The following is a 20,555-nucleotide window of genomic DNA, read 5'->3' as shown; positions in this document are numbered from 1 at the left end:
CATCCCCTCCAGAAGGTTACATACTATTGATGTCAAACTGACAGGCCTATAATTTCCCAGGATATGCCTCTGGCCCTTTTTGAATATCGGAATCACGTTAGCTTTCTTCCAATCCCCTGGTACATCTTCTGTCCTAATACTGTCAGCAAAGATCAGGAACAGTGGTCTGGATATAACCTTACTGAGTTCCTTGAGTACTCTCGGATGTACGCCATCCGGGCCTGGTGATTTGTTTGTGTTGAGTTTATCCAGCCTTTCCCTGATTTCACCCTCTGTTAGCCATAGTGGCAAGTCCTGTGTATTACTACTAACCCTTCAGTCATGGTCAGTGTACCCCATACAGTCATGGTCAGTGTACCCCTCCGTTTCCTGTGTAAAGACTGACGAGAAAAAAGAATTCAGCACGGTTGCTTTTTCAGTGTCCTCTGTAACCATCCTCCCATCATCGTTAATTATGTGTGCAATATGCTCTGCCCTAGTTTTTTTGCTGTTGATATATTTAAAGAATTTCTTTGGGTTTTTTTTACTATCCTCCGCTATTTGTCTCTCAAAGTTGATTTTAGCCATCTTGATTTCTTGTTTACTTTTCTTATTTGCCTCCTTGTATTGCTCGAAAGCCGATAATGTGCCCTCTGATTTATACTTCTTGAAGGCCAATTTTTTTCCCCTAATAAGTTTTTTGACGCTACGGTTTAGCCAGCCAGGTTTGGCTTTGTCTCTTCTAAATTTATTTCCCATAGGAATGCACTGCGAGATGCATTTGCTTAATATGTTCCTAAAGCATTCCCATTTTTCCTCTGTGGTCAGGGATCCCAGGGTTTGGTCCCAGTTTACTCTTTCCATCAATGAGTACAATTTTGGAAAGTTTGCCCTTCTGAAGTTTAGGGTTCTTATGTTCCCCACTTGCCTTGTTATATTGTTATTTATACTAAATGTGATCATCCTGTGATCGCTAGAGCCCAGATTGTCCTGGACTCCTACCTGCGAGATTAGGTCTGGGTCATTAGTGATCAATAGATCCAGGACTGCATTTTCTCTAGTCGGAGAATCCACCAACAGTAAGGTTTCCGTGAATAGGCGGGCCTTCTGTGAGTGTGCAGTCCCCTCTTCCCAGTCAATGTCGGGATAATTGAAGTCCCCCAATATGATGACTGATCCCAATTTTGCCACTTTACTCATTAGTGCTAAGAATTCCAGCTCTACCTCCTCCCCTTGGTTAGGTGGCCTATAGCAAACCCCCACAATTACTTTCCCCTTTTCTCCTTCCCTATGGAGTTCGACCCACACAGATTCTAAATCCATGCTCATCCCATCCATAATGTCACTCCTTACTATCACCTTTATATTGTTCTTGACATAGAGACATACCCCTCCCCCTCTTTTTCCTACCCTGTCCTTCCGGTACACCGAATACCCTTGGATATTGGCCAGCCAGTCATGTGAGGGGTCGAACCAAGTCTCCGTTATTCCCACAAGGTCTATGTCCTCCTCATGTACCAATATTTCCAACTCATCCATTTTATTAGCTAGGCTCCTGGCATTAGCATATACCCCTCTTAGTTTTACGGAAGTTAAGCGCAATTGGCGGTTATGTTTATTCCTGTTTGGTCTGAGATTTTCCCGCACAGACCTGCCAATTGACATTGTGGAGTTGATTCCCTTTATGTATTTAAAAGTTTCTATCATATCCCCTCTGTCTCTTCTTTCTTCCAAGCTATACATGTTAAGGTCCTTTAACCTTTCCTGGTAAGTTTTTTTCCTGCAATCCATGTACTAGTTTAGTAGCTCTTCTCTGAACTCTCTCTAGAGTATCTATATCCTTCTGGAGATATGGCCTCCAGTTCTGCGCACAATACTCGAAGTGAGGTCTCACCAGTGTTCTGTACAGCGGCATAAGCACTTCTCTCTTTCTACTGCTTATACCTCTCCCTATACATCCAAGCATTCTGCTGGCATTTCGTGCTGCTCTATTACATTGTCCTCCCACCTTTAAGTCTTCTGAAATAATTACTCCTAAATCCCTTTCCTCAGATACTGAGGTCAGGACTGTGTCAAATATTCTATATTCTGCCCTTGAGTTTTTACGCCCCAGGTGCATTATCTTGCACATATCCACATTAAATTTCAGTTGCCAGAGTTCTTACCATTCTTCTAGTTTTCCTAAATCCTTTTCCATTTGGCGTTTCCCTCCAGGAACATCAACCCTGTTACATATCTTTGTGTCATCAGCAAAAAGACAAACCTTGCCATCGAGGCCTTTTGCAATATCACTTATGAAGATATTCATAATCTTTGGGAAAATCTTTGGGAAAATTGGTCCCAGTACGGATCCCTGAGGTACCCCACTGGTAACATGACCTTGTTCTGAATGTTCTCCATTGACTACAACCCTCTTTTGTCTGTCACTCAGCCACTGCCTAATCCACTCAACAATATGGGAGTCCATGCTCAATGACTGTAGTTTATTGATAAGTCTTCTATGTGGGACAGTGTCAAAAGCCTTACTAAAATCTAGATATGCAATGTCTACTGCACCTCCACCGTCTATTATTTTAGTCACCCAGTCAAAAAAATCTATAAGATTTGTTTGACATGATCTCCCTGAAGTAAACCCATGTTGTTTTTCATCTTGCAATCCATGGGATTTAAGATGTTCCACAATCCTATCCTTTAATAGGGTTTCCATTAATTTACCTACTATTGATGTCAGACTCACTGGTCTATAGTTGCTCGATTCCTCCCTACTACCTTTCTTGTGAATGGGCACGACATTTGCCAATTTCCAATCTTCCGGGACGACTCCTGTTACTAATGATTGGTTAAATAGATCTGTTAATGGTTTTGCCAGCTCACCACTAAGCTCTTTTAATAATCTTGGGTGTATCTCATCAGGACCCTGTGACTTATTTGTCTTCACTTTAGACAGCAATCTTAGAACGTCTTCCTCTGTAAAGACACATGCATCAAACGATTCATTAGTCATCCTTTCAAGTGGAGGTCCTTCTCCTTCTTTTTCTTCTGTAAAAACTGAACAGAAGTATTCATTAAGGCAGTCGGCTAGCCCTTTATTCTCTTCTACATACCTTCCGTCCTTTGTTTTTAATTTAGTTATTCCTTGTTTTAATTTCCTTTTTTCATTTATATATCTGAAGGAGAATGGTGCTGGAGCCAGGGCAAGCCAAGAAGGACGTCAGAAGTGCAGTTAGGCAGAACAAAAAATTCAATCGTCTCTTGGTGGAGAATCCCTATGGTCATGAGCACGGGTTCTGTGCGATAACGCACGGTGCAGTTCAGATTCTCTCCATTAACTGTAGAAATAAAGAAGGGCTTGACAAGACGGATAACAGGGATACTAAACCGGTTGATGAAGGAGGCTTTAATGAAGTTTCCTGCAGAACCAGAGTCCAAGAAGGCCTCCGCAGGGAAGGAGACTTTAGCGGCTGGAGAAATCCGTACTGGAACAATCAGGCGTGGAGAGGAAGAATTTACACCCAGTGACGCCTCTCCCACGTTCACTAGGTGCGAGCGTTTCCCTGACGCTGAGGACGAAGAGGACAGTCCTTTAAGAAGTGTTCAGCGCTCGCACAGTATAAGCATAAGTTCTCGTTCCTCCGGCGAGACCTCTCTTGCTGGGTCAGGCGAGCCCGATCCACTTGCATGGCCTCCTCGGCGGAAGGCACAGTAACAGGCTGCAAAGGATGCTGGAAGAGAGGAGCCAGGCGTGGGTATCGCCTGATGCGAACAAGATCTTTCTCCTGGCGGAGTTCCTGACGTTTTTCAATGTAGCGCATATCAATGCGAGTAGCCAACTGGATGAGTTCAGTCAGGGAGGCAGGTATTTCTCGTGCGGCCAGACAATCCTTGATATGGCTGGATAAACCCTTTTTAAAGGTCGCGCAGAGGGCCTCGTTGTTCCAGGTCAATTCGGAGGCCAGAGTGCGAAACTGTATAGCATATTCGCCTACTGTAGAGTCTCCTTGGACGAGGTTTAGCAAGGCTGTTTCCGCGGACGAGGCACGGGCAGGTTCCTCGAAGACACTGCGGACTTCAGAAACGAAGGACTGGACGGAGGCAGTGGCAGGATCGTTGCGGTCCCAGAGCGGCGTGGCCCAGGCCAAGGCCTTCCCAGATAGTAAACTGACCACGAAGGCCACCTTAGACCGTTCTGTGGGAAACTGGTCTGACAACATCTCCAGGTGCAGGGAACATTGGGACAAGAATCCCCGGCACATCTTAGAATCCCCATCAAACTTGTCCGGGAGAGACAAGCAGACTCTAGCGGTGGCGGCGGCCACAGGCTGCGGTGGAGAAGCAGATGCAGGCGGTGGAGGCGGCTGCTGCTGTGCTGGAAGAAGCTGCTGCAGCATGGCGGTCAACTGTGCCAGCTGTTGACCTTGCTGAGCAAACTGCTGGGACTGCTGGGCAACCACGGTAGTGAGGTCAGCGAGACTAGGCAGCGGCACATCAGTGAGATCCATGGCCGGATCTACTGTCAGGGTCCGGACTGGCGGCAGATGAAGACACTAGGGGTGGATCCTCTGTGTCAGTGAGGGAATGGCGTGGACCGTACCAGGGGACCGGTTCTAAGTTGCTACTGGTTTTCACCAGAGCCCGCCGCAAGGCGGGATGGACTTGCTGCGGCGGTAGCAACCAGGTCGTGTCCTCCGGTAGCGGCTCAACCTCACGGACAGCTGATACAGGCGTTGTACAGTAGGCCAAGGCAAAGGCAAGGTCAGACGTAGCAGAAGGTCAGGGCAGGCGGCAAAGGTTCGAAGTCAGGGGCAACGGCAGAAGGTCAGATACACAGGCAGGGAAATACACAAAACGCTTTCTCAGGGCACTAAGGCAACAAGATCCGGCAAGGACAGGAAGGGGAAGTGGGTTTTTATATGTTTTGTACTGATTGGACCAGGCACCAATTAGTGGTGCACTGGCCCTTTAAATTTTAGTGCAGAGGCGCGCGCGCGCCCTAGGGAGCGGGGCCGCGCGCGCCGGGAGGAAGACAGGACGGGACCCGGCAGGTTAGTGAGTTGAGTCCGCGGACGGGAACGTCCCGCCGCGCGGACCGCATCCCTGCCACATGCGGGGGGAAGGCGCTCACGGTCGGGGATGATGACCGGAGCGCCGCTGCCTGCAGAACGCCACGAGTGCTCCGGGGGAAGCCGCAGGACCCGGAGCGCTCGGCGTGACAATGCTCAAGTTCCTCTATGGCCTCAAACCTACTGATCACCTTTTGATTAAGACCTGATCCCAAAGGTGTTCCATAGGGTTAAGGGCAGGTACTGATGTGGTATGAGACATTATACCAAAGGTCTTCAAAAAGTAGGGTTGAGGTCAGGGCTCTGTGCAGGACACTGGAGTTCCTCCACACCAAACTGGTCACCCCATGTCTTTATGGAGGTGTGGTCCAGGGTGTTCTCAGAAACACAGAAGGTCCAGGGTGTTCTCAGAAACACAGAAGGTCCAGGGTGTCCTCAGAAACACAGAAGGTCCAGGGTGTCCTCAGAAACACAGAAGGTCCAGGGTGTTCTCAGAAACACAGAAGGTCCAGGGTGTCCTCAGAAACACAGAAGGTCCAGGGTGTCCTCAGAAACACAGAAGGTCCAGGGTGTTTTCAGAAACAAAGAAGGTCCAGGGTGTCCTCAGAAACACAGAAGGTCCAGGGTGTCCTCAGAAACACAGAAGGTCCAGGGTGTCCTCAGAAACACAGAAGGTCCAGGGTGTTCTCAGAAACACAGAAGGTCCAGGGTGTCCTCAGAAACACAGAAGGTCCAGGGTGTCCTCAGAAACACAGAAGGTCCAGGGTGTCCTCAGAAACACAGAAGGTCCAGGGTGTCCTCAGAAACACAGAAGGTCCATGCCGTTTTTATGGCTCAGAGGTCATGGCCTCTCAGGAACAGAAGGCAATTAAAGGGCCATAAACTCGGAAAGTCCATACATACAGCCATCACCCACCTTCCGTTCTGTGATCCTTTCACCAGTGAAGGTCATTATGATGAATCCGGAGATGTCACAATTGGGGTTAATTTACTAACACTGGAGGGTGAAAAATCTGGTGCAGCTCTGCCTAGAAACCAATCAGCTGCCAGGTTTTATTGTCAAAGCTTCATTGAAAAAGCTGAAGTGAGAAGCCGATTGGCTGCCATGCAGAGCTGCTCCAGTTTTAGAAAATTTCTCCTAATGTGTCCTGAAGAGAAATGGTTTTATTTCTAATTTATTTCCAGAATTACTGCAATGTCGGGAATTACATTTCATCCTGAAACTGGTGCTGAAAGCTGGAAACTTCATGAATGCCGTAAGTGTGACGTCCTTCATTCTTCTCATCCTTCATGTTTTGTCCTCTATGTACTGTCCTCCATGTACTGTCCTCCATGTACTGTCCTCCATGTACTGTCCTCCATGTATTGTCCTCCATGTACTGTCCTCCATGTACTGTCCTCTATGTACTGTCCTCCATATATTGTTGTCCTCCATATATTGTTGTCATGTACCTGATCCGAGGCCGAGATGCAGAGAGGGCTCCCCTTGCGGCTGAGTGCGGCACACCCCTGGGGTTGAGACAGAGGGTGTAGCGCCCACAGAAGAACTGGTTGCCGGCAGGGTCCTGATGGTAGACAGGCGGTCTCTAGCAGAGTGCTGGGCAGGTATTCACTGGACAGTCCAAGGAGGAACCAGGAACAACCAGGCAGTAGGTGTAAGATCGGCCGGGGGTCAAACACAGGGCTCGGCAGGAAGCTGCAAGCCAAAGGTATAGCAGGAAAGCCAGAAGCAGACAAGTCCGTGGGAAAGCCAAGATCAGGTACTGGAGGGCAGGTAGACAGGAAGCAAGTCCGTGAGCCAAGCCGAGGTCAGATAACAGGAGAGCCAAACTGGAGCAGGGATGGTCAGACGAAGCTGAGGGTCAAAGCTAGGAGAGAGAGCAGACAGGTCAGGAACAAGCCGGTGTTCCGTGAGAATTACCTACCCGTGAGAAAAACCTACCCCTCGTCACTTCCGGTACTCCGCACTGTATGTAATGCAGCGGGTACATTAAAACAGCTGTGCTGAAATACGAGTGATCTCCGCTCCTGTCCCGGTCACTTCCCTGCTCTCGGATAGTAAATATAAAAGCGGCGGCGGCTGTATGAAAACATAAATCACTGAGCCGAAAGCCGCTTTTATATTTACTTGCCGAGAGCAGGGAAGTGACGGGGACAGGAGCGGGGATGACTCGTATGTCAGCACAGCTGTTTTAGGTAAGTGCCGCGTCGGTAGGTTCTTTTCACGGTACACCGTGATCGTTTTATACTAGTGCGCATGCGCACTAGTAAGCTCCTCTGTTCTGCCATTAGGTATCCGGCGCTCTGAGCATGCGCACTGCTGCGCTGCTCAGATGCTTCTGGCCGGAAGTGACGAGGGGTAGGTAATTCTCACAGGGTAGGTAATTCTCACGGAACACCGGGTCAAACTGGAATCCAGGAAGTAGCAATGCACAGGAAACAGGAAGAGCTGAAGACAATCCAGCAATCAGATGGGCTGAGCAGAGCCCTTTTATAGGCCAGTGAATGAGTCTATGGCCTGAGTCCATTGCCGCCATGGGAAGTACTGGCAAAGTTGTCAGTTGCAGCACAGCCATTTCACTGACAATGAGTCTATGGCCTGAGTTCATTGCGGCCATTGGAAGTACTGGCGGAGTTGCCAGTTGCAGCATGGCCGTTTCTCTGACAATTGTCCTCTTTGTACTGTCCTCCATGTATTGTCCTCCATGTATTGTCCTCCATGTATTGTCCTCCATGTACTGTCCTCTATGTACTGTCCTCCATGTTATATCCTCCATGTACTGTCCTCCATGTATTGTCCTCCATGTACTGTCCTCCATGTTATATCCTCCCTGCACTGTCCTCCATGTATTGTCCTCCATGTTATATCCTCCATGTACTGTCCTCCATGTATTGTCCTCTATGTACTCTCCTCTATGTACTGTCCTCCATGTACTGTCCTCCATGTATTGTCCTCCATGTACTGTCCTCTATGTACTGTCCTCCATGTACTGTCCTCTATGTACTGTCCTCTATGTACTGTCCTCCATGTACTGTCCTCCATGTACTGTCCTCCATGTATTGTCCTCCATATATTGTCCTCCCTGCACTGTCCTCCATGAACTGTCCTCCATGTATTGTCCTCCATGTACTGTCCTCTATGTACTGTCCTCCATGTTATATCCTCCATGTACTGTCCTCCATGTACTGTCCTCCATGTACTGTCCTCCATGTACTGTCCTCTATGTATTGTCCTCCATGTACTGTCCTCCATGTATTGTCCTCCATGTATTGTCCTCCATGTATTGTCCTCCATGTATTGTCCTCCATGTACTGTCCTCCATGTATTGACCTCCATGTATTGTCCTCCATGTATTGTCCTCCATGTATTGTCCTCCATGTACTGTCCTCCATGTATTGTCCTCCATGTACTGTCCTCCATGTACTGTCCTCTATGTATTGTCCTCCATGTACTGTCCTCCATGTATTGTCCTCTATGTATTGTCCTCCATGTACTGTCCTCCATGTATTGTCCTCCATGTACTGTCCTCCATGTACTGTCCTCTATGTATTGTCCTCCATGTACTGTCCTCCATGTATTGTCCTCCATGTATTGTCCTCCATGTACTGTCCTCCATGTACTGTCCTCTATGTATTGTCCTCCATGTACTGTCCTCCATGTATTGTCCTCCATGTATTGTCCTCCATGTACTGTCCTCTATGTATTGTCCTCCATGTACTGTCCTCCATGTACTGTCCTCTATGTATTGTCCTCCATGTACTGTCCTCCATGTATTGTCCTCTATGTATTGTCCTCCATGTACTGTCCTCCATGTATTGTCCTCCATGTACTGTCCTCCATGTACTGTCCTCTATGTATTGTCCTCCATGTACTGTCCTCCATGTATTGTCCTCCATGTATTGTCCTCCATGTACTGTCCTCCATGTACTGTCCTCCATGTATTGACCTCCATGTATTGTCCTCCATGCTTGTTTTAGTTGTCTTGGTTGGGTGACGCCCGGTTGTGTTTTCGCAGGGTGGATATGCTGGGAATGCGGCCGGTTTCCGGGTGTCATCTCTGCTCAAACTTGCTGACACCAAAGCCAACAAACCTGGGATGAATCTTCTGCATTTCGTAGTCATGGTATGTGAATGGAAGTGAATAGAAAGACAAAGGTCCGGGACCCGGGAGGGGGCGTATAAAGTGACCCGGAACGTCAACCAAACTATTCTACAAATTCTGTACATTTTTTGTGTGGGGGAGGGGAGAAGAAAGGCACTTCTCTGATTAGTCCTCTCTTAGGGTCTGTAAGGAACATAAGCATTCCATGTATAAATATACAATATAAGGCCAAACGTATGTCATCCCCTGACCATCACACCTACCTCTGTGGTCAAATGTATGTACCCCCCCCCGACCATCACACCTACCTCTGTGGTCAAATGTATGTACCCCCCCCCGACCATCACACCTACCTCTGTGGTCAAATGTATGTACCCCCCCCACTGACCATCACACCTACCTCTGTGGTCAAATGTATGTACCCCCCCCACTGACCATCACACCTACCTCTGTGGTCAAATGTATGTACCCCCACCCCGACCATCACACCTACCTCTGTGGTCAAATGTATGTACCCCCCCCCTGACCATCACACCTACCTCTGTGGTCAAATGTATGTACCCCCACCCCGACCATCACACCTACCTCTGTGGTCAAATGTATGTACCCCCCCCCCGACCATCACACCTACCTCTGTGGTCAAATATATGTACCCCCCCCCCAACCATCACACCTACCTCTGTGGTCAAATGTATGTCCCCCCCCCCCGACCATCACACCTACCTCTGTGGTCAAATGTATGTACCCCCCCCCGACCATCACACCTACCTCTGTGGTCAAATGTATGTAACCCCCCCCCCGACCATCACACCTACCTCTGTGGTCAAATGTATGTACCCCCCCCCTGACCATCACACCTACCTCTGTGGTCAAATGTATGTACCCCCACCCCGACCATCACACCTACCTCTGTGGTCAAATGTATGTACCCCCCCCCTGACCATCACACCTACCTCTGTGGTCAAATGTATGCCCCCCCCCCAATGATGTTCAGATGTCTCCAGTGAAGGGTCCTGGTAATCCTCCATCATACAAAGGCATTGTAGACAATTGTTCTCAGCCTTGTGGTAACAGTTTGGTGAAGACCCTTTTCTGTTCCCCATGACTGTGCCCTCCCCCTGTACAAAGCCAGCTCCATAAAGACATGGTGTGACCAGTTTTGTGTGGAGGAACTCCAGTGTCCTGCACAGAGCCCTGACCTCATCCCTACTTTCAGGAGACCTTTGGTATAAGCTCTTCTCACCTAGGCCTAGACCTATAAGGTCTTCTCACCTAGGCCTAGACCTATAGGGTCTTCTCACCTAGGCCTAGACCTATAAGGTCTTCTCACCTAGACCTATAACCTAGACCTATAACCTAGACCTAGGCCTAGATCTATAAGGTCTTCTCACCTAGGCCTAGACCTATAAGGTCTTCTCACCTAGGACTAGATGGTCTTCTCACCTAGGCCTAGACCTATAACCTAGACTTAGACCTATAACCTATAACCTAGACCTATCAGGTCTTCTCACCTAGCATCAGTACTTGCTCATCAGTATCTTCCCATCCAAAGGTGTTCTGTAGGTTTGAGGTCATGAAGGAACTTAGGTGTCCTGCACAGAGCCCTGGCCTCATCCCTACTGAATACTTTGGGATGAATTGGAACACCAATTGTGACCAGGGCCTTTTTTTTTCGTGCTCAATGTGAGACCCAACATGTGATCCAGGTCTTCGCATCCAACATCAGTACCTGACCTCATAAATGGGACAAATTCCCACAGATACCCTCCAAAATCATATTGAAGACCTTACAAGAAGTTGAGGATGTTATAGCTACAACACCAGGCAGCTCCATATTAATGACCAGGGTTTATGATGGTGTGTCCAACTCCATTGCCCTGCACAGAGCCCTGACCTCAACCCTACTGAACACCTGTGGAGTGAATTGGAATGCCGATGGCGAGTTAGGTTTTCTCATCCGACATCAGTACCTGACCTCACAAATGGGCACAGATACCCTCCAACATCTTGTGGAAAGCCTTCCTAGAAGAGTGGGGGATGTTTCGGACACAAGAGGGGTCGCATCCTTATTAAAGGCCATGGGGAAGGGAGCAACTCCTTATTAGCGGCCATGATGGGGGGGGCAATTCCATAATATTGGCTATGGGGAGAGGGGCAACTCTAAGTCCCCGTTCACACTGGGGCGACCTGTGAGGCGACCTGGTCGCCTCACAGGTCGCCGTAGGTCGCCTCCCATAGGGAAGCTGCGGACCCGTTCTAATAGGAGCGACACAAGTCACTCAGACTTAGAAAGAGGGTTCGGAGCTTCTTTGGGGCGACCCGGAGTGACCGTCATTGACTTCAATGTTATGAAGTCCGTACCGGCCGCTCCGAGGTCGCGGGGCGAGCAGCGCGCCGAGACCTTGGAGGTTGCCCTGGGAAGTAGCGTCGCTGCTATGTGAACGGGGCCTAAATTAGAATTAGTGGCCATGGGAGGGGCACTCTGTATTAAAGGCCATGTGAGGAAGAGTGGGGGATGTTATGGACACGAGAGGGGACAACTCCTTATTAGCGGCCATGGGGGGGGGGCAGAAAATAAAAATATTGTTTTTTTTTTTAAATTATCGCTCTTATATTGTTTAATTTATGAAGAAATTCGATTTTTTTTCATTTTTTATTGGATATTTTATAGCAGAAAATAAAAATAAAGTTTTTTTTTATTTTGTTAAATTGTCGCTCTTTTTTTGTTTATAGGGAAAAAAATAATAAAATCGCAGAGGTGATCAAATACCCCCGAAATAAAGCTCTGTTTGTGGGAAAAAAAGGACATCAATGTTATCTGGGTACAGCGTCGCATGACCGCACAATTGTCAGTTAAAGTAACGCAGTGCCGAATCGCAAAATAGGGCCTGGTCATGAAGGGGGGGGGGGGGGGGGTAGATTTTCCAGAGGGCAATTGGTTAAAGCATGCATAAGTGAACCCTCAGCCATTGTTATTGGATGCCTTATGTGCGACTTCTATCCTCTTATTTTTCTCTGCACACAGGAAGTCCAGAAGAAAGATCCCAAATATCTCTCATTTGCTGACTCATTAAAGCATGTTCAAAGTGCCAGCAGGTAAGTGACCCTCCGGGGGAATATATTATTCCATAGAAGACCCTTATTATACTATGAGACTATAGGTGCCAGCAGGTAAGTGACCCTCCGGGGGAATATATTATTACATAGAAGACCCTTATTATACTATGAGACTTTATAGGTGCCAAAGTAGCAAAACAAATCATAAACTATATCATAAAAAAAAGTTTTATTACTATAAATCTTATCATCTCATAAAAGAACACCAGTCCATGGAGTTGTATGTATCAGATGGTGCACAATATCGATATTTATACCCCCCATATACAGTATCTGACAAAAGTAAGTACACCCCTCCCATGTGACAACACTGAAGAAATGACACTTTGCTACAATGTAAAGTAGTGAGTGTACAGCTTGTATAACAGTGTAAATTTACTGTCCCCTCAAAATAACTCAACACACAGCCATTAATGTCTAAACCGCTGGCAACAAAAGTCAGTACACCCCTAAGTGACAATCTCCAAATTTCCCCTCCCCGGTGTCATGTGACTCGTTAGTGTTACAAGGTCTCAGGTGTGAATGGGGAGCAGGTGTGTTAAATTTGGTGTCATCGCTCTCACTCTCTCATACTGGTCACTGGAAGTTCAACATGGCACCTCATGGCAAAGAACTCTCTGAGGATCTGAAAAAAAGAATTGTTGCTCTACATAAAGATGGCCTAGGCTATAAGAAGATTGCCAAGACCCTGAAACTGAGCTGCAGCACGGTGGCCAAGACCATGCAGTGGTTTACCAGGACAGGTTCCACTCAGAACAGGCCTCACCATGGTCCACCAAAGAAGTTGAGTGCACGTGCTCAGCGTCATATCCAGAGGTTGTCTATGGGAAATAGACGTATGAGTGCTGCCAGCATTGCTGCAGAGGGTGAAGGGGTGGGGGAGGGGTCAGCCTGTCAGTGCTCAGACCATACGCCGCACACTGCATCAAATTGGTCTGCATGGCTGTCATCCCAGAAGGAAGCCTCTTCTAAAGATGATGCACAGTGTTGTCACATGAAAAGATAGAATGGCAGGGGTGTACTTACTTTTGTGAGATACTGAATATAGCCTCAAACACCGGATGCTCAGAAAACTCGGATATCCTCACGATCATATGTACTAAAGATTTTTCCATACCTGATTCCTTCCGTGGGATGAGGATCACCATCAACGCGTTTCCCTGATCATAGATCGGCTTCATCAGGAGATGTAGGAGGAGTATCTACAAAACGGCATTACAATTGATGTTAATGAGCTGCATGAATTATATCCGAATGTAAAACACGGGGTCACAGTCAGAATACAGCTTACATATAGACAACCAATCATGTAGGGACTCATCCCCATCCGTGGGGAGATCCGCTGACTCCGGACAAAACCTTATCTTAGCTTTTTTTTAATGCGTAATTAAAAGTGTTCAGATTTCTTTTAGGTTTTATTTTCAGTCTGTGACCCCCGTTGGGGAGATTTGCCATCACTTCCTGTCCCTGTGACACCAGTACAATAAATGGAGAGTAGTTGCCACTATAGACAGCAATAGGACTTTGTCAGAAGTTCTTCCTCACTGTACTGACAATGTTGCCATCTGTGTCCCTTTTACCCCTGTTGGGGAGATTTTCCATCACTTCCTGTCCTGACAAATCTCTCCTTTCATGACAGACTGTCTGAAGAAAACTTGTTGGAGGAGTTTGATAAACTGCAATCCCGGGTGAAGGCAATGCAGAAGAATCTGGCTGCAGAAGAGGAAGAAGAGCTGAGACAACAAATGGAAGAATTCTTAGAGGTAAAACTGATCAAATATTTTATAAGAAATCATGGGAGTGATTATTTGGTAGTAATTTCTATGTGTGTTCTACTCAGTCACGGCTTTTATTACAATTCTAAATGAGTGCCTTACTCAGGGCTTTTTTTCAGCGGGAACGCGGGGGAACGCAGTTCCGGAACCTCCAGTCTGAATGTATGCAATGGCAAAGGGGTGCTGGGGTCAGTGGGGTGAGCTGAATGACCTATTGATGCTGGCTGCCAGGGGATCTATTGTTGCTGGGGTGAATCTATTGTTGCTGGATGGCAATTTTTGTTGTGGGGGGGGGGGGTATTGTTGCAGTAGAGGATTTGTTGCTGCTTTGGGAACTATTGTTGCTGGGGGGCTATTGTTGCAGTGGAAGTTTTATTGGTGAGGGGGGCTATTGTTGTTGGGGGGCTATTGTTGTTGATTGCAAGGGATCTATTTTACTGTTTTTTCTATTGTTGCATGGGAAGACTTATTGTTGTTTATTGTTAACCCACTCCATACCAGTATAGATCCTAACACATTCCCCAGTCCATACCAGTATAGATCCTAACACATTACCTACTCCGTACCAGTATAGATCCTAACACATTCCCCAGTCCTTACCAGTATAGATCCTAACACATTACCCAGTCCATACCACTATAGATCCTAGCACATTACCCAGTCCATACCAGTATAGATCCTAACACATTCCCCAGTCCATACCAGTGTAGATCCTAACACATTCCCCAGTCCTTACCAGTATAGATCCTAACACATTCCCCAGTCCATACCAGTATAGATCCTAACACATTCCCCAGTCCTTACCAGTATAGATCCTAACACATTCCCCAGTCCGTACCAGTATAGATCCTAACACATTACCCAGTCCATACCACTATAGATCCTAGCACATTACCCAGTCCATACCAGTATAGATCCTAACACATTCCCCAGTCCATACCAGTGTAGATCCTAACACATTACCCAGTCCATACCAGTGTAGATCCTAACACATTACCCAGTCCATACCAGTATAGATCCTAACACATTACCCAGTCCATACCAGTATAGATCCTAACACATTCCCCAGTCCATACCAGTATAGATCCTAACACATTACCCAGTCCATACCAGTATAGATCCTAACACATTACCCAGTCCATACCAGTATAGATCCTAACACATTACCCAGTCCATACCAGTATAGATCCTAACACATTCCCCAGTCCATACCAGTATAGATCCTAACACATTCCCCAGTCCTTACCAGTATAGATCCTAACACATTACCCAGTCCATACCAGTATAGATCCTAACACATTCCCCAGTCCATACCAGTATAGATCCTAACACATTACCCAGCCCATACCATTATAGATCCTAACACATTACCCAGTCCATACCAGTATAGATCCTAACACATTACCCAGTCCATACCAGTATAGATCCTAACACATTACCCAGTCCATACCAGTATAGATCCTAACACATTACCCAGTCCATACCAGTATAGATCCTAACACATTCCCCAGTCCATACCAGTATAGATCCTAACACATTCCCCAGTCCATACCAGTATAGATCCTAACACATTACCCAGTCCATACCAGTATAGATCCTAACACATTACCCAGTCCATACCAGTATAGATCCTAACACATTCCCCAGTCCATACCAGTATAGATCCTAACACATTACCCAGCCCATACCATTATAGATCCTAACACATTACCCAGTCCATACCAGTATAGATCCTAACACATTACCCAGTCCATACCAGTATAGATCCTAACACATTACCCAGTCCATACCAGTATAGATCCTAACACATTACCCAGTCCATACCAGTATAGATCCTAACACATTCCCCAGTCCATACCAGTATAGATCCTAACACATTCCCCAGTCCATACCAGTATAGATCCTAACACATTACCCAGTCCATACCAGTATAGATCCTAACACATTACCCAGTCCATACCAGTATAGATCCTAACACATTCCCCAGTCCATACCAGTATAGATCCTAACACATTACCCAGTCCATACCAGTATAGATATCCAGCATGGTATTTTTCCCCAGTCAGATGTGATGTTTTCTGTGTATAATATACATTATGGACAGATACGGACGAGGATCCCTGGAAGCTCTGTGAAATATTAGCGCAACATTTCCAAGTTGTTATTCCGGGAGCGGTGTTTTCCTTACTTTGCTCTCAGAACCATATTAGGGTTCCAGAGAAGGCGATGAATCTTCGCACGGCTTCCTCTCTGCTGACTTCTAACTCTGCTTCTCATCAGCCTTTTATTTAGACGTCTCCCTTGTTGTGTTGGCACCGCTCTTGGCTCTGGGTATAAAGTGGTGTAATGGAAGCAGCTGAGCGCTAGGCTTGTATATATTTAGTAGCGGACTTATTGGGTAGAATGACTATTCCACCATCCTGACAATTCACATCATCCCAGGCTATGGACACCCGACCATCACACCTATAAGATATGGTTGGATACATTGTGTACATTTAGTGGGCTCTTCATGGTGCGAACAAATCTCCCATTCCAACCAATGGCAATTAAAATGGAGTTGCGCACCCCCCTCATGGCCAGTAATATGGAGTTGTGCCCCCCCCTCATGACCAGTAATATGGAGTTGTGCCCCCCCCTCATGACCAGTAATATGGAGTTGTGCCCCCCCCCTCATGACCAGTAATATGGAGTTGTGCCCCCCCCCTCATGACCAGTAATATGGAGTTGTGCCCCCCCTCATGGCTAGTAAAATGGAGTTGCGCACCCCCTCATAGCCAGTAATACGGAGTTGCACCCCCTTTGTGCCTATACCATCCTCCACTCTTCTGGAAAGGTTTCCAACAAGATATTGGAGGGTGTCTGCTGGAATCTGCGCCCATTCGTGAGGTCAGGTACTGATGTTGGCTGAGAAGACCTGGCTCACAATTAGCATTCCAATTCATCCCAAAGGTGTTCAGAAGGGTTGAAGTTAGGACCATGAATGTGGAGTTCTCCATGTTAGAAGGGTTGAAGTTAGGACCATTGGAGTTCTCCATGTTAGAAGTTCTCCATGTTGAAGAGTTGAAGTTAGGACCATTGGAGTTCTCCGTGTTGGAAGGGTTGAAGTTAGGACCATTGGAGTTCTCCATGTTGGAAGGGTTGAAGTTAGGACCATTGGAGTTCTCCATGTTAGAAGTTCTCCATGTTGAAGGGTTGAAGTTAGGACCATTGGAGTTCTCCGTGTTGGAAGGGTTGAAGTTAGGACCATTGGAGTTCTCCGTGTTGGAAGGGTTGAAGTTAGGACCATTGGAGTTCTCCATGTTGGAAGGGTTGAAGTTAGGACCATTGGAGTTCTCCATGTTGGAAGGGTTGAAGTTAGGACCATTGGAGTTCTCCATGTTAGAAGGGTTGAAGTTAGGACCATTGGAGTTCTCCATGTTAGAAGGGTTGAAGTTAGGACCATTAATGTGGAGTTCTCCATGTTGGAAGGGTTGAAGTTAGGACCATTGGAGTTCTCCATGTTGGAAGGGTTGAAGTTAGGACCATTGGAGTTCTCCATGTTGGAAGGGTTGAAGTTAGGACCATTGAAGTTCTCCATGTTAGAAGTTCTCCATGTTGAACGGTTGAAGTTAGGACCATTGGAGTTCTCCGTGTTGGAAGGGTTGAAGTTAGGACCATTGGAGTTCTCTGTGTTGGAAGGGTTGAAGTTAGGACCATTGGAGTTCTCCGTGTTGGAAGGGTTGAAGTTAGGACCATTGGAGTTCTCTGTGTTGGAAGGGTTGAAGTTAGGACCATTGGAGTTCTCCGTGTTGGAAGGGTTGAAGTTAGGACCATTGGAGTTCTCCATGTTGGAAGGGTTGAAGTTAGGACCATTGGAGTTCTCCATGTTGGAAGGGTTGAAGTTAGGACCATTGGAGTTCTCCATGTTAGAAGGGTTGAAGTTCGGACCATTGGAGTTCTCCATGTTAGAAGGGTTGAAGTTAGGACCATTGGAGTTCTCCATGTTAGAAGGGTTGAAGTTAGGACCATTGGAGTTCTCCATGTTGGAAGGGTTGAAGTTAGGACCATTGGAGTTCTCCATGTTGGAAGGGTTGAAGTTCGGACCATTGGAGTTCTCTCAAGTTAGGACCATGGAGTTCTCCCACCTTATCTTCCACTGTTATGGCAAGGCTTTCTGCAAGATTTCGGTGCAGATTCCTACAGTTGGTCAGGATGCCTCCCAACAATCCCTGAGTTGGAGGAGCTGTCCTTCTTTTGGAACCAAGTGGCCTCCAATGTTCTGGGAGATTTTCCACAAGAATTTGGAAATTTGTGCCCATTTGTGAGGTCAGGTACTGATGTTGGCTGAGAAGACCTGGCTCACAATTGGCATTCCAATTCATCCCAAAGGGGTTCAGAAGGGTTGAAGTTAGGACCATGAATGTGGAATTCTCCCACCTTATCTTCCATTGTTATGGCAAGGCTTTCTGCAAGATTTCGGTGCAGATTCCTACAGTTGGTCAGGATGCCTCCCAACAATCCTTGACTTGGAGGGGGTGTTCAAGTGGCCTGCAATGTTCTGGGAGATTTTTCACAAAAATGTGGAAATTTGTGGCCATTTGTGAGGTCAGGTACTGATGTTGGATGAGAAGACATGGCTCACCACCTATTCATCCCGAAGGTGTTCATTAGGGTTGAGGCCAGGGCTCTGTGCTTGTTGGATGTCCCATTCCAAAACCATGGCTGAAAATATGTAATTGACCCCCCACTCCACCCTTGAGACTATAACATCCTCCACTCTTCTGGGAAAGCTTTCCACAAGATTTTGGAGCGTTTTTGTAGGAATTTGTGCCCATTTGTGAGGTCAGGTATTGATGTTGTATGAGTAGACCTGGCTCACCATTGGCGCTCCAATTCATCACAAAGCCGATCAGTAGGGATGAGGTCGGGGCTCTGTGCAGGGCACTTGAGTTCCTCCGTTACCTTAAACCCACTGAATACCCTTGGGGTAAAATGACCTTTTCCCAAAGGTGTTCTGTAGGGTTAAGGGCACGTACTGATGTTGGACATCCAAAGTCCTCCAAAAGTAGGGATGAGGTCATGGCTCTGTACAGGACACTGGAGTTCCTCCTCACCAAACTGGTCACAGCATGTCTTTATGGAGCTGGCTTTGTATGCCGGGGGGGGGTTACTGGAGACACCTGAACTCCATCATTGGAGGGGGATTCACATACTTTTGGCCATAGAGGTCACCTGCCCATATATTGTATAAATTAGACTATAAGCAGGAAGCCAGCACAGATGCCGTAGACGTTGTTGGCTGCATTCTCCCGGTTGGGGCTTCCTCTTGCTTTGGTTGATGAAGTTGGATTTATTTTTAATCATGATTTGCGGTTTGATTCCTCCCATGATGTGAAATGTTTTTTGGACGATGAGAACATTGGACTGATCTTATCTGTCCACAAGAAACACATTTTTCCCTCAACATCCTTCCCAAAACATTTTCCGATGGACTGTCCGGTGTGCTGCGGTTCTGCCTTCCGGAAGCACAGACGAAGCATGAACATTTGGCGCAGGCTCTTCCCTCCTTATTATTATTCTTCTGTTCTGCGGTTTCCTAATTAAAGAGAAATGTATTTCTATGGGGGAGAACACAACAGTCTCCGGGTCATTACCACACATTGCATTGATTTTACTCGCTTCTGCCCCCTACAGTGACTTCCCTAAGGTGAATGTTCATTGGAGGGGATCTGCCTGTGTCATGTGATCAGCCCCAGCAAGACCCCTGGAGTCACATGACCAATACATCCCAACGACACTGCCTGCCTGGAGTTTGCATGTTCTCCCTGTGCCTGCATGGGTTTCCTCCGGGTACTCCGGTTTCCTCCCACACTCCAAAGACATGCTGGAGGTTAATTGGATCCTGTATAAAAATTGGCCCTACTGTGTATGTATGTGAGTTAGGGACCTTAGATTGTAAGCTCCTCGAGGGCAGGGACTGATGTGAATGTGTAATGTATATGTAAAGCGCTGCGTAAATTGACAGCGCTATATAAGAACCTGAAATAATAATAATAACTCCAAATGAAATATTAGCTATCCAGTACTTATTATACCGAAAAAAGCTTTCGCTGCAATACTCCGCTCCTCTCTGGTGCTGCCCCCCCCCCTCAGGGTCACCACTCCCAGGTCCAGCACTGGTCTTCTTCAGGGGTGAATCCTTCAACTCACTTCCTAAGCAGAGGAGAACATTATAAGAAGAGGTCCTCTCTGCGGCATCCGGATCTGCCTACTGCAGAGGAAGAAGACCGAAGAGGAGGAGCCGTGACATCATGTGACCGAAGAAGAGGAGCCGTGACATCATGTGACCGAAGAAGAGGAGCCGTGACATCATGTGACCGAAGAAGAAAAAGAGGAGCCATGACATCATGTGACCGAAGAAGAGGAGCCGTGACATCATGTGACCGAAGAAGAGGAGCCATGACATCATGTGACCGAAGAAGAGGATCCGTGACATCATGTGACCGAAGAAGAGGATCCATGACATCATGTGAATAAAG

The 20,555-nt window shown here is 47.0% G+C and overlaps 1 protein-coding gene across 1 annotated transcript in view; it reads left to right on the top strand.

The window, feature by feature from the left end:
* The window catches only part of LOC309543559 (uncharacterized protein), a 57,270-nt gene that overhangs the window by 23,661 nt on the left and 13,054 nt on the right, over positions 1–20,555 (top strand). The window contains exons 6-9 of the mRNA XM_082276030.1: positions 6,225–6,295; positions 9,056–9,163; positions 12,168–12,238; positions 13,899–14,022. Coding sequence (XP_082132156.1) covers positions 6,225–6,295; positions 9,056–9,163; positions 12,168–12,238; positions 13,899–14,022 — 374 coding nt within the window. The remainder of the gene's footprint in view (positions 1–6,224; positions 6,296–9,055; positions 9,164–12,167; positions 12,239–13,898; positions 14,023–20,555) is intronic.

The sequence above is a fragment of the Pelophylax lessonae genome (assembly GCF_965119305.1).
Source record: "Pelophylax lessonae genome assembly, contig: HAP1_SCAFFOLD_204, whole genome shotgun sequence".
NCBI lineage: Eukaryota > Metazoa > Chordata > Amphibia > Anura > Ranidae > Pelophylax > Pelophylax lessonae.
This window is presented reverse-complemented; position numbering and strand designations above follow the sequence as displayed.